Source organism: Protopterus annectens, chromosome 3.part0 (assembly GCF_019279795.1).
Source record: "Protopterus annectens isolate FY-2018-M chromosome 3.part0, PAN1.0, whole genome shotgun sequence".
Classification (NCBI taxonomy): domain Eukaryota; kingdom Metazoa; phylum Chordata; order Ceratodontiformes; family Protopteridae; genus Protopterus; species Protopterus annectens.
The window spans coordinates 1,213,548,343-1,213,561,374 of record NC_056731.1 but is presented as its reverse complement, the minus strand read 5'-3'; the positions used below and the strand labels follow the sequence as shown (position 1 = coordinate 1,213,561,374).

General features: G+C 39.0%; 1 protein-coding gene across 3 annotated transcripts in view; it reads right to left on the bottom strand.

Annotated features, from left to right (window-relative positions):
• The window catches only part of LOC122796716 (desmoplakin), a 1,113,853-nt gene that overhangs the window by 246,951 nt on the left and 853,870 nt on the right, over positions 1-13,032 (bottom strand). For all 3 annotated transcript variants that reach the window (XM_044065413.1, XM_044065414.1, XM_044065415.1), the window contains exons 21-22: positions 8,497-8,604; positions 7,520-7,618 (exon numbers count right to left, since the gene is read on the bottom strand). In XM_044065413.1, coding sequence (XP_043921348.1) covers positions 7,520-7,618; positions 8,497-8,604 — 207 coding nt within the window. The remainder of the gene's footprint in view (positions 1-7,519; positions 7,619-8,496; positions 8,605-13,032) is intronic.

The window sequence follows — 13,032 nt, the reverse complement described above, 5'->3', positions numbered from 1 at the left end:
CTTACACTTCACTTGCCCCTTCTGGATGACATGAACAGACTATAGATAAAAACAAAAGAACTGAAAGGTTCCCCAACAGGGTACTTATCTTGATTATTTCAAATCCGATGTCAGTGAGTAGCAAGAACACCTGGCATACGACTGGTGGATGAAGAGATCTGAGGGCTAGCGCATGCAGACATCACTTTTATGGCCCACATTCCTGCAGCCACATCAGATGCCTGACACATCTTGAGGGACTGAAAAACTTTGGAATACTGGCCAGACGTATGCAAAAGGAAGAAGGGTAAACCCACATGTAGAACACTGCAACACTGGAATAGAAGGACATCTGCATTTGCCCTCCCCAACTCCAAAAGGACTTATCTACTAAGAAGGGGGGTTAGATTGATATTCATAATGGAAACCTTGTTGTCCCAGGGCAAGGCGGAGTAGTCTTGGTCCCTTGTCCAGGATTCCTATGGGACATCCTCTTTCCTCTATAGGTATGAGAATTCAGACCAGAAGTGGACCCTCTTGAGAAGGAAGGGACCTTCTTGAAATTCAGGAAGGCATAATGCACATAATATAACTCCTGCCCAAACAAACAACACACTTCTATCAAATGCAGAGTCAAATATAGGTTGCCCAGGTCATCTCCCTTGGGGCAAATGCATACAATCCAACTGACAGACATATTCCTGACCATACAGCCTTTAGCCAGGATACTCACAGAAGACAAACACGTGTGGCAGGACTGCACTGATATTGCATTTTCCATAGCAAAATTAATATATTCCTGAATTCCATCATGGACAACTTCACGTGTGGCCATAGCTCCTTCATCACAGTGGCCTGCAATATAAACAAGCAAGATGTACAGTTGAAGGACATATGTTCCATGAGAAACATACCTTCCTTCCAGTTCCGTCCTTCTTGTGAGCCACCCTGTCTGTCAGCTGCATGGAGGGTGGCCTTGGAGAATTTTAATGCCCTTCTAAGATCACAAGGAATTCAGCCTTGGGATGAAGAGAAATGGCCGCACTCCAGCCTATTAAGAGGGTGACATCAACCATCTGCCCAGTGTGCAGCTTGTATGATAACAGTAACAAAGGCTGGTTCCATGGAAGGGCCAGCTGAGACACTTGGAAACGATCTCTCCAAACCTAAGTAAATGCAGTACTATCCATTGCTCTGCAGGTAGTGCATTTCCATTTGATGTTTGAAAATCTGAAGCCTGCGGGCTCTATTCCCACATCAGATGCTTAGGGATTCATTTTTCCATTACTCCCACAGCAGTACAGTACAAGGGAGATGCTGCACTCCTTAGTATGTCATCATATGGATGAGATGCATCTCTGAGGTCCCTTCTGCCTGAGTTGATGGTAGCTCATGTGGATGGAAAAGACTCCATGTCACCTACTAAAAAGGGTAGGGGAGTTAATATTACAGCCTCACAGAGTAATTCAACATACCTTAAACCTTCTTCCCATATGTTTCTTCCCATATGTAAAGTTATTCAATCTTACCTATAATTACAAACCATAACCAATAAAAGAAAAAACACATTCCTATTGCAAATACACTTCCAAACTTCCTCATTGTTCCATTTTTATTACTCAATACTTCCTTACATATTTTTCATAAAACCTATGTTCCTGCAGTAGTACCTTATATCACAACAATTTTTCGAATAAGATAACTCCTCTTGCCATCTAGTAATAAAGCCTTTTCACCAATATTTTTTGCCTGTGCTATCCATGTTTTACTCACCAAAACAAAAAAAACCCAAGATCTCATAATTTATCTGACTACTTTTTCCTATTTTCCACACATTCTTCACTAGATTTTCCACTTCTGCCTATACCCATACTGTAGAATGCCCACTTCTCTCTTGTCAATTTCCATCCCTGTACCTCTTCCAAAATACTCTGCAATTCATTTCTACCAACTTGTGTAACATTGTACTTTGCTCCAACACTACCCTCACTATATTTTGTAAATGTAATGAACTCAAGAACAACTGTGGATGCACCATATCCCATCAGGTCTATGTTTGCGCATCAAAAAAAATATATATACAAGAGTGAACAGCTAATAATTGAACATTAAACAGAGAACGTTTAACGTACCAAAAAAGCTTTATAGTGAAACATAATTCATTGAATGGCTGTGTCTCCCCTCCCCTCCAACTATATATACTGACTTCGAGATCACACTACAGTGGGAAAAAGGGAAAATTTAAAAAAGGTTTTCTTCATTTACCTTACACGTCGTGCTACTTCCTGGTTGTTGGCCAACTATGGCCATTCAATGAATTAGTTTTCGCTGTTAAGCATGTTCAGTATGTTAAACTTTCTTTTGCTGTAATTTATTTTTTCGATGCGCGAACATAGACCCTATCCCATCAACTTCCTGCTTCCTTCATATACAATATTGCTCTCTTTATAGGATTCAGTCCTGACCCCAATTTACTGAAAAAAAAAACTATTAGCTCTGTTATCCTTTCTTCTAGTAACAGATAATCCTATCCTGTACAACCTAACTGTCCCTAAAACACTGACTTACATAAATTTTGTAAGTTATGTTACATCCTTTCCAAACAGCAACCATCACCTCAATCTCTTCCAATATGTCTTCTCCATATTCCATTCCCCCAATTTTACTCCCACAATTCTTTTTTACTAACACATATCTGACCCTTATTGTCATCCCAAAAAATCTATTATGCTTATTTTGATTATGCTTATTTTGATTAAATACCTATCTTATTTTTGATTATAAATCCATTAGTTAATATTTTGCAGGACAGTTAAAAGTGTTGCTGTTTAACAATTCATACTATATCATTACCATAAGACAAGGCATACACACTGGCATTACAAATCTGACAATTTCCTACTCCCACTCCTCTGCTAAACACTTTACTTCTTTAACTAAATAATGTGCGGCTCATTGTACAAATCTGCCTTATCCCATTCTTTACTTTAAACCTTTTCCCAATGAATTCATTCACATAAGCCATAGCATACACATCATCATACACGTCTGTTATTAAACTAAGTACATTTTCCGTAAACCATAATAATATACCACCCCTGCCATCTGACAAGGATTCTCATGACTAACTGTTTAAGTAATATCCCCCTATTATTAGCCTTTCTCACAATCTAATTATTTACGCTATTTCCTTCATGTAATATCTCCTGAATACATTTCCCTTTAACAATACCATACACTTCTGCTCTGTCTTCTCTCTCTGTTTTGTTAATCTAATTTAGTCTATTTTAGTCAGCCAGTATTATACAATCTACACAAGTCATTGCTAACAGTCTTCAAATTTTAATATCATCTTTTTCTTTCTGCTTCCACATGAATTTCACTACACTACTGTAAATCCATTCCCTCATCTTTTTATACATCACCATTTCTACAATACTTTTCTAAGAAAATCTCACTTCTTCTCATTCATATTTTTACAGTACCCACGTTATCACAACTACTACTGGTACTCATTCAACTGAACCATTCTTAACGCATCCCCTTCTGCAATATCTGCTTATAATACCCGCACTTCATTTTTCCATTTAAGCCTTCTTACACCTCCTTCTTGTAACTGTTGCTCCCATAAAAACATTTATAAATATCTCAACACTTTCACAAGCCTTTCCTCCCCCATTCTATACTCTCCCTCTGCATCCATTAGACATTCCATACACACCCACTCCTGCTGCACATCCCTTGCAACAATGAATTCAACTTCTTGCTTCTTTCCTTAACTATAGCATTTTATTTCCTGAACAACTCTCTCATATTCCCCTCATTTTCCTTATATATTTTCTTGTTCATATAATACTCCGAACTGTCCCATTTAAAAATCAAATACAATCTTTCTTCCTTATACTGTCTCAACCCCTTTTTTCGCTATGCCTCTAACACCTTTAGTTTATTTTATAAGCTTCCCACAAACTCCCTCTAATTCTAATAACAGAACTGTATACCTTAATGATTACTCTACAAGCTAATAAAATAGACATTTAACCCCTTGGTCATTATAAATTTCTCATCTATTACTAATTCTTTCCCTATATGTATTCAAAATTCTTCTTTTCCAGCAGACATAAACACCTCCCAGTGATCCGGAAATCCCACCATTTTCCTCTACTGTTAAACATTTTAAAAATTACTACAAACCAAATAATCTAATTTTTCACAAGTTCCCCTCTCCTGCTTGTTTCCACTTCTTAACCGTCTGCAAATCTGCTCTCTTAATTACTTGTAACACAATCATTTTATTTCTATGCCCTTTCCTATCTTTTTTGTAGTCTATCAATTAAGATCCCTTCCACAAACTATTAATCTATTCACAACCACAAAATTTAGTAACACATAAAATAAATCCTGTCTTAATTTTCCCTTAGCTGATGCACACAGGCAACAAAGATTGTCAGATTTCCCTCCAAATGAGCAAAATACAACTTGCAATCTTCCAGGTCATATCACTGTATGTCTCAAAATTTGGACAACTGCCTCCTCTTTTGTTTTAATCAGCACTGCTACCTTGGCACTTTCATCGGTTTCAAATGACTAGAAAAAGTTGTTCTTCCTACAATAGTTTACATCTTTTCTTCATTAAATGTAATAACTATAACATCCTGTAGTGAAATATGTGACTTTAATACTGTTCATATTACTGTCAAACGATGGTCATTCCTCTATTACCTTTTAACCTTCAATCTGCTGGATATATTAAGTTTAATTAACCTATCCCCTATAGCTCTATAAGGTATGGTCTTCCTCATTAGCTCCAACTTTCCTCCCCTCTCCTTCCTCAGTCTGTAATACAGAATACCTATTTTCTAAATTATCTTTAGATACCCCTCTCTCATCTTTTTCCTGTAATCTCCCTTTCATTCTATTTACAACATTTTTAACACCCACCTTTTCATTATGTAATTCATCTATGTTTTCATTAACACTGTCATTTACATTTCAATAACGTGTTCACACTGCTATCAAAATTACTTTTTTTCTACAGTTTCTCTCCCCCCCCCCCCGGTCTATCAGTGAACCAACGCTCGCTATGTTGCCCCCCATTTTTGGTTTATTCAAATGTCACTTCTTTTTACACCTCCTAAATGTAGGTTCATAATTATTCTTTAAATGTTCATTTCACCACAAAGTTCACAATAACTTTTGTTACAGTTTTAATTAAATGCCATATTTTCTCCACAAAAGTAATAGTCCTTAGGCTGGTCTTGGTAGAACATATCAGTTTTGAAACTTTGAATCAATGTGCATTTGGTAAATGTACCAGTTCTCCCTCTTTCATTACCAAATCCAGGGAAACAGACTACTTGACAATCCCACAATCATCTTCCTCTCTCTTGTTTCGATTGAATATAAATTGCTTCACAATGTTCAGGCAACAAAGTCTTAATTAATCTTCTTTTATATATAGCATTAATCCTAAACTGAAACATAACTTCTTTTAACCAATATTTCAAGTGTCTGCACCCTGTAACTGAAGTGGGATGCCTCTTCAGCACAGTCCATAAAATGTTTCTTCATTACAAAAAGAGCTGCTTTATTTTTCAAGTAAACATTGAAAAACAGAGCCTTTTCTAAATTAATTTTGGCTCTTTTTTATTCAAGTTAAACCCAGTGGCTTCAGCACATCCACACAGAACATGTGAATATCAGGTATTAAGTGGGTTGTAGAATTAAGTCTTAAATACTGTCATGGATCCCTCTTTGCTTTGGTGCATTTCCATATATCATTCATTCTAGTCCATGTTGACCTTGTATGTGTTGCTTCTTCAGTTCAGACAACTGTAATCCACACCTTTCGACATCACCAGCCCCTCATCTTTGCCCTGTAACACAATTTCAACCTCCATGTGCTCTGTGAAAAATCATCTTCTGCTTCAGTTCATTTCATCACATTACTCCAAGACATAGTTGCCTTCAAGTCTGCAAATTTCACTAATGACAGCTTTGAGAATCTAACATTCCACCTTGCTGCAGTTCCATGATTCATAGCTGCATATTCTTTAGTTCATCTGAGTGCTCAGCCATCTCACTTGCTGCCCCTTATTGTTCCTACTCTGCCACTGCATCTTCCTCCCAACTGCCCTTGCACTAGCAACAGGAAGTACATGTTTGAAAACAGTAGGGGAACTTCCGCAGTGCCCTGGTCAAATTTACCCTTGTTAGTATAAGTACTACCTTAGGTCACTCCTGAAAAATAAACTACGGGCCTAGTGAGATTAATCCTGTCAACAAAACATAAAAATAAAATAGTCACAGAGTATGCACCACATAATCTCTCTACTACAGAAACAAACATCCTATGAGAGAGTTGAAAGAATTCAGGGATTCCAATGTTTCTCTCAAACTAGCACCACATGCATAGCTAACTTAGGAATCAGAGTGGGACCTCTAAGGTCACGACTCTAGGATCTACATCACAGCAGGAGTCTCAGGGTGTAATGCATGACTAACAAGCTTGGGCAGTTAGGGTGAGTGAAGCCTGCCTGTGGAAGGAAGATGCATGCATCAGGCACCAATATCCAAATGAATTCCTTACTGACAAAAAGCTGCACACAAAACGTCAGGTCCTACCAAGAGTCAAACAAGTTCCCAGTCTTTCAAACCTAGGCCACAGCCCCTGGCATGGTTTCACACTGTGATCCCTCCTGAACCTCGGTAAACTAGTCTACATGATCCAAAAGAGAAGGTCTAAGAGAAAACACTTGTCCCAAAAACCCCAATCTGCAACCAGACACTCTAAGGGCCAGTCCACACAGTCAAGCTACACAGTCAAGGAACAATGCCGATCAGGTGGGGTAAAGGTAGCGTAAACACTCTGCAATGCACCCTCAAGGTGGGAACCACAGGTACAGTTCTCCCAGACCTCAAGTCTCCCACAGCAATGAATATCTGCAGTGGAATCAAACCTTAGGTAGCTAGAGATGATTTCCATTATTTGTGGGGCATGAGAGGCCATGGGTCATGCAGGCCTACCTGTAGAAGGCAATGGCCATAGCCCACTCTCCAAGAAGATTGGAATTCTAGCCCAAGGATTAAGAACAGAACTGTGTCAGTGGCAAAAAATAGAGAATGGGGTAGGCACAAGGAACAAGTACATATATGACTATTTAAAGCTACATCACAATGTGCATTAATACAGGAGATTTTCTATCCTCAGCTGTGGTAACTTCCACCAAAAAAATGTTGAATGGTAACTAATGGAGATGATAAACCCAAACACAAAACCTATCAAGGAGGGTCCTCAGTGCTGCATTTAGTAACAGAATGACAGCTTTTGCACAGTAAGCCTGTGTGCTTTTGTTCTGTACATTATTACTTGGACTGGTGTTCATCTTTGGGGATTTAGTACAAAAAAACAAACTCCAAGACACACTGAGCTAGTGGATTCGAGAACAGCTGATAAACCCATCCTTTAGCACATCAAGCTTTATTAATAAATCCAAGTAAAAGTAGAGAGATGCTAAAATATAAAATACCAAGTACATACCTTCAGTTCTTCCATGTTCTTTAGCATTTCACTCAAGAATTTGTAATAGTCACTAGATTCAGTGAGTAGTTCAATGTAGCGTTTTTGTACATCTGTGGACTATTAGCAAAACAAGGAAAGTTATTTCACTGTGCACAAGTACTATGACAAACACATTAAAATATTACATGTAAAGGTCTGAACAGACAACTGAAAGTACTCTGGCACTAAAAGTCTAAGTAGAAGTCGCAGACCCTGAATGTTTCAAAGGTGATGTGAAGGTGCCTTACCTTAGCTTATGTTGTGCCATCTGCTCAGATGCAGGAACAGATAGATGCTTACTAAGATGTAGGTATCAACAGAAAATGTTCTGACTCACTTTAGTACTGTCATTTTTGAATGTCAAAATTAGACCAGCACTGACTTGTCAGGGTGTAAGTGTTAAACATGAAGTTCATTTACTTGTGTACTGTGCAGTTTGGATGTCAGAGGAAAGCCTAAAAGTAAGGTGTAAAATTCACTACGGCTGTGCAATGACGTCTTTCTGTTTCATGCAGGGCACAGAAGAACAACAAGCCAGGATTTCGACTGCAATCAAGAAAGACAGTAGCTGGTATGACGGTAAGTCCTGGAGGAGCTGGATAAAGGGGATGTAGTCACTGGGAAGGATGAACTCCACTAGAAATAATGTGGCAGGAAAAAAAAAACTTTGTGATTCAGTAGTCTTAAATTGACTGAGAACAGCCAGGTCTACTGGTTTAAAAACCTGACATTAACTTGGAGTATCAGCTTCTACTCTAAATGTACTCTAAAGAAAATGTGAAAAAAAGACTAAAAACTGTACATATGCATAATTTTTCATCATTTACACTTATGCTTAAGCTATGTGCAGACTTTTGGAGTGATAGTCAATAAGCAATCTTGGGTTAATAAACCACATTTTCTTTTCTACTCTATAAAGTCTAAACAATGAAATGATGAAAATAATCCTTCATTACCTCCTGCTGAATGGTGGTAGATGGCGATTTAATTATGGACCTCTGCAATGGTATATTAAGAAGCGTTTCTAGTCCCGAGGAGTATGAGGCTAACTGAAGTTCATAGTCCTATAAAAAAAGGAACAATATTTCTGAAAAAAATGGTACAGAACTCTACAAACAATAAAAGAAAATGTTAAAAATCCAACTCTGTTGTCAAATAACATGGATATTCCATCTCTGTTACAACTATGGTTAATATTGTTTCTCCACTTGCACTCCAGGTATATAAACCCCATGCCCCAATAAATAATTCACAGCTGTATGATATACTCAGTATAAAAACAGATTGAATAATCCATTAATGTCGTCACAATCATTACTTATCTTTCTGTTACACCGCCTCCCCTACAGAGACACCCCTGACTCAAATTTTATTAAAGCAATAGCTCTTCTCCCTAACTGACTGCCATGCTATTCTTCACTGCCTGCCAGACAGGGATAGTTGCTTTCAGGAAGGGGCTAACCTGACTACTGGGGCTGAATCTCAAGAAAAACATATCTATGCATCAAAAGTTCCAAGCTTAGGGTGAAATGTTAGGACTGCTTGACAAGTTTGCATGCCTCCTCAATTTTCTCCATGTTGTGAGGTTAATTAAAGTTATTTAGTTTTAAGCATCTTTATTACATCATAACATGATGGTGGTACACATACGTTAATAGAAAAGAAAAAACACAGTAATATTTTCCATTACTATTTTCATAAAGTATACATAAATGTTTTCTTTTTAACAACTTTCATTCAGTCCAACATTACATAAACTGCTCATTTCCTGCCTTCCCTTAACCCCCCACCTCCCAAACAAAACTAGTAATATTTTTTTGTGATTAATAAACCAGTTTCGGAAAGATACAGCATTGTAAGGATGACTGAAAAAATGGAAAGCTTTAGTGGAAATAGTGAATACTGCAGTAGAAATGTGCGGTGATGAGAATGGAGCAAATGGTCAGATTACTTAAAAAAATAATTAGAACTTAAAAGACATTACATTTACAATTCAAAAAGCAGAAGGAAAACCATTTAATTTCTACAAAGTTTATATGCACCCACAATTAAAAAGAGTATTAATCCAGACTCAGGTCAGGACTGTACATCTTGGAATCTGTAATATATCTCTGAAGCACTTGCATTTGTATTCATCAAAGATAGTCTGGTTCATAGGTAGGTTGGTACTAGGCTATCGGCCCTAGGGCCTATTCAAGCCTAGCCATAACAATTCCCTGGCTATTTCTTCCCACAGTATTTACTTCCCTGGACCCCTGTCTAGCAGGGCGACTGACATGAATACTTTGATGTGATTCAAGTGTTTGCTGTTGTGTTACCTCCAAAGGTGGGTTATTTCAACAAGCTGGGGCTAATTTATTTGTACTTATTTCCTTGTTAGTTAACCTGGTGGGTGGACTGGTCCTTGAACCTTTTCGGCCTTGATCATGGTGCAAATGCACAATATTACAAAGAAATACAGTTGTGTGGATGTCTTACCAAAATTGTTAAATACCAGAGTTTTTCACCATTCCCTAGATGGCAGACATCCCTGCAGTCTGACAACAGGACACTGGTGGTATAAAAGTACATCGACTGGTGCCAACTTCAGGTCTTTTTTGTCCAAGGTATTCCTCAGGTGGAAGACGACTTGCAACACTGACCCTACTAACAACTGGAGACTATATGTATTAAAGAGCAGACAGTAGGGTACCCACCGCAAACTCGGAGGCAAAAGACAAGAGGGTAAGGAGAACAGAAAAAAGCACTGAAAAACTGATCAGCTCAAACATCTACAATTATGGTAAGCTACCTACATATCTTATCTATAATATGTTCATCATAATCAACATTGCAGTACTAAGTCATAGGAGGACTTCTACACCTTCTCTACTCGGGAGGTTGCAGAGTATACTGAGCAGGGAAAACCAGGATCTGCAGTGTGGCAGAGGCAAACCAAACTCGAACTCTGGATACAGTATCAAGGTGGTAATGTCTGGTGAATGTGTGACTGAAGGACCAAGTAGCTGCTACTAGAATAGTCTGTGTAGGTGTCACTTTTAGAAATGTTGTGTTGGAATCTTTTGTCCTTGTTAAATGAGCCTGGCTCTACCAGGAATCTGTTTACCATAGTGAAAGGAACAAAAGACAATACAATTTGTAATCCATTTGGAAATTGTCTTTTCTCCACTAGTTTTCCCTGTTTATCCTCCGCAAATGTTACTGACAGCTAGTCAGATCTGTTTGGCAAAGTTATCCTGTGTAGGTAAAATCTCAGCTGTCTGCATAGATCTAAGGAGACAAGGCTTCTCTCTCACCTGTTTTGTAGACTGGGACAGAATACAGGGAGATGAACAGCTTGGTTCAAGGAGACCTCTGCTACTACTACAGGCATGAAGGAAGGATTAGTTCTCAAGGTTATTCTGTCCCTGAGAAAAATACGGAAGGGCTCTTTGGACATCAGACCCTGTTCTCCAAGTGATCAATCTGAGTGGTAATGAAGCTGCTAGATCACAAGGTGTCAGCGTTAGCTTTTCCAGAGCGTACTTTAGATCCCAGGAGGATGCAAGTTCTCACCTGGCTGGCCTAAGGACATGGGAAGGCAGGCAGAGATATAGCAGAATTAAGCATTTTTACACTACAGCAAGACTGTACTTTTTTGTACAGAGAGAGAGGTATTCTAGTACCTGCTCTAAAGCTACATGTGTGGGTAGAATACCTTTAGTCTTGCACCAGACAGAAAACCTTTTCAATTTTTCTACATTTCACTTTCTGGTACTCTGTTTTCTAACCTCCTTTAGTATTACTAGCACATTCTCTGAAAAGGATTATTAATCAATCATCCAAGCTGTTAATTTGAACATTGTCAGGTTGGGATGTATGCCATACCTCTGGTTCTGAGTTAGGAGATCAATGAAGAGGGCATGTGTCATGATTCTCCCTTCACTAAGAGTTAGGAGGAAGGAGAACCACTGGGGAGCTGCAAAGGCAACTCACCTGGGTCGTTGGTCGACTTACGGACTAGAGCTAGGGCTTTCTCAGTAACATCAGTCTTTGCCCTTTTTGTCTTTCCATTTTTTTTTTAATTATGCTAGCCAATGCTAAAGTTTTGGGATGTCCTGTGGTAGTAGTGGATTGTGATGCAACCAGGGAAACTGAAGTGGAAAACTCCATATGGGCAGCCAGTACCATAACCCTATGTTTTAGGGGATTTTGCAAGAAATTTTAAACAGACAAGACTATTAGCGAAGTCAAGCTGAAGCCCCAAGCAAAACAGACAAAATGAGTGAAAATCTTTAAACAGGATTTGCTTCCCACCCTTCAAGCAATTGTTGATTTTTTGAACATTAAATTAATACAAAAATTTCCCCAAATGGGGTACTTATCTGATGGGAAAAAGAAGGTTCTCTGAAAAAATGAGCTGACCAAAGAATGGACTGCGAGAGTACTGAACACAAGTGAAGCTTATCAGACTGCATGGCTAGAAATAACTGAAGATGACACTGATACTCCCTTCTTGTACCCTGACGTGCAGACATTAAGTTGCCAGACGTCAGCTGCTAAGGATGATGCAAAGACTCTGGAAATTGAGTTGGTCATAGGCTTCTGCATGGCAGAAGACCCGAGAATCAATACTGCAACACTGACTATGAAGAAGTTGCAGATTGGGTCTATATCAGTTAATCGAACTACCTAATCATCGAATACCTCTTTGTCGACCCATTTTTGCTGAAGCTACACTTTTTTTTCAGCAAAACGTCTCCCAGGGATAAGTAATGGTAGGCCAACCTAGCAATGTGAAAAAAATCGTAAAATTTAAAAGCTACCCAGGTGGGGAGCTACGCCCCCACAACCTCCAAAGTGGTGGCCTTCCCCCCAACTAAATATTCCAACTCTGAGATCACACTTCAGTAGGGAAAAAGTACAGTTTTGTACCTACCATAAATGTAGATGTCCGAGAGGAATGCATCTGCAGTCTTTACAAATGGGTTGTCCTGTCGTCAGGCAGCCCTTCGGTCGGCCGGATTCCAAAGTCTGGGCCTGGCTTCGGCTGGTGTCGCACCTCACCCGACGTCATTGCGGCAGTTATTCGGGTATAAAGGCATCAGCCGACGCCATTTTCCTCAGTGTTTCTTGCCCCAGATGCCAGGTGCCCTCTTGGATGGCTAAATTTGGATAAATGCCAAAGTTTCCAAATAGTAGAGAGCAAACACACAAAATAAGCATGTATGTACATATATACAAACAAATACACCATAATAGATCACCCCCAAGCTAGCTGAAGATTGGCAAATACCCTAGGAGTACCTCAGAGGGGAAGGAGGATGGGTAATCCTGACTGCAGATGCATTCCTCTCGGACATCTACATTTATGGTAGGTACAAAACTGTACTATGTCCTTCAAGGATGCATCTGCAGTCTTTACAAATGGGTAGAATACCATAGCTAAACTAGGGGAGGAGGAAATGAGAAGAGATTATGGTGTAGATAGGATCCCTTGCAAAACAGCAGTG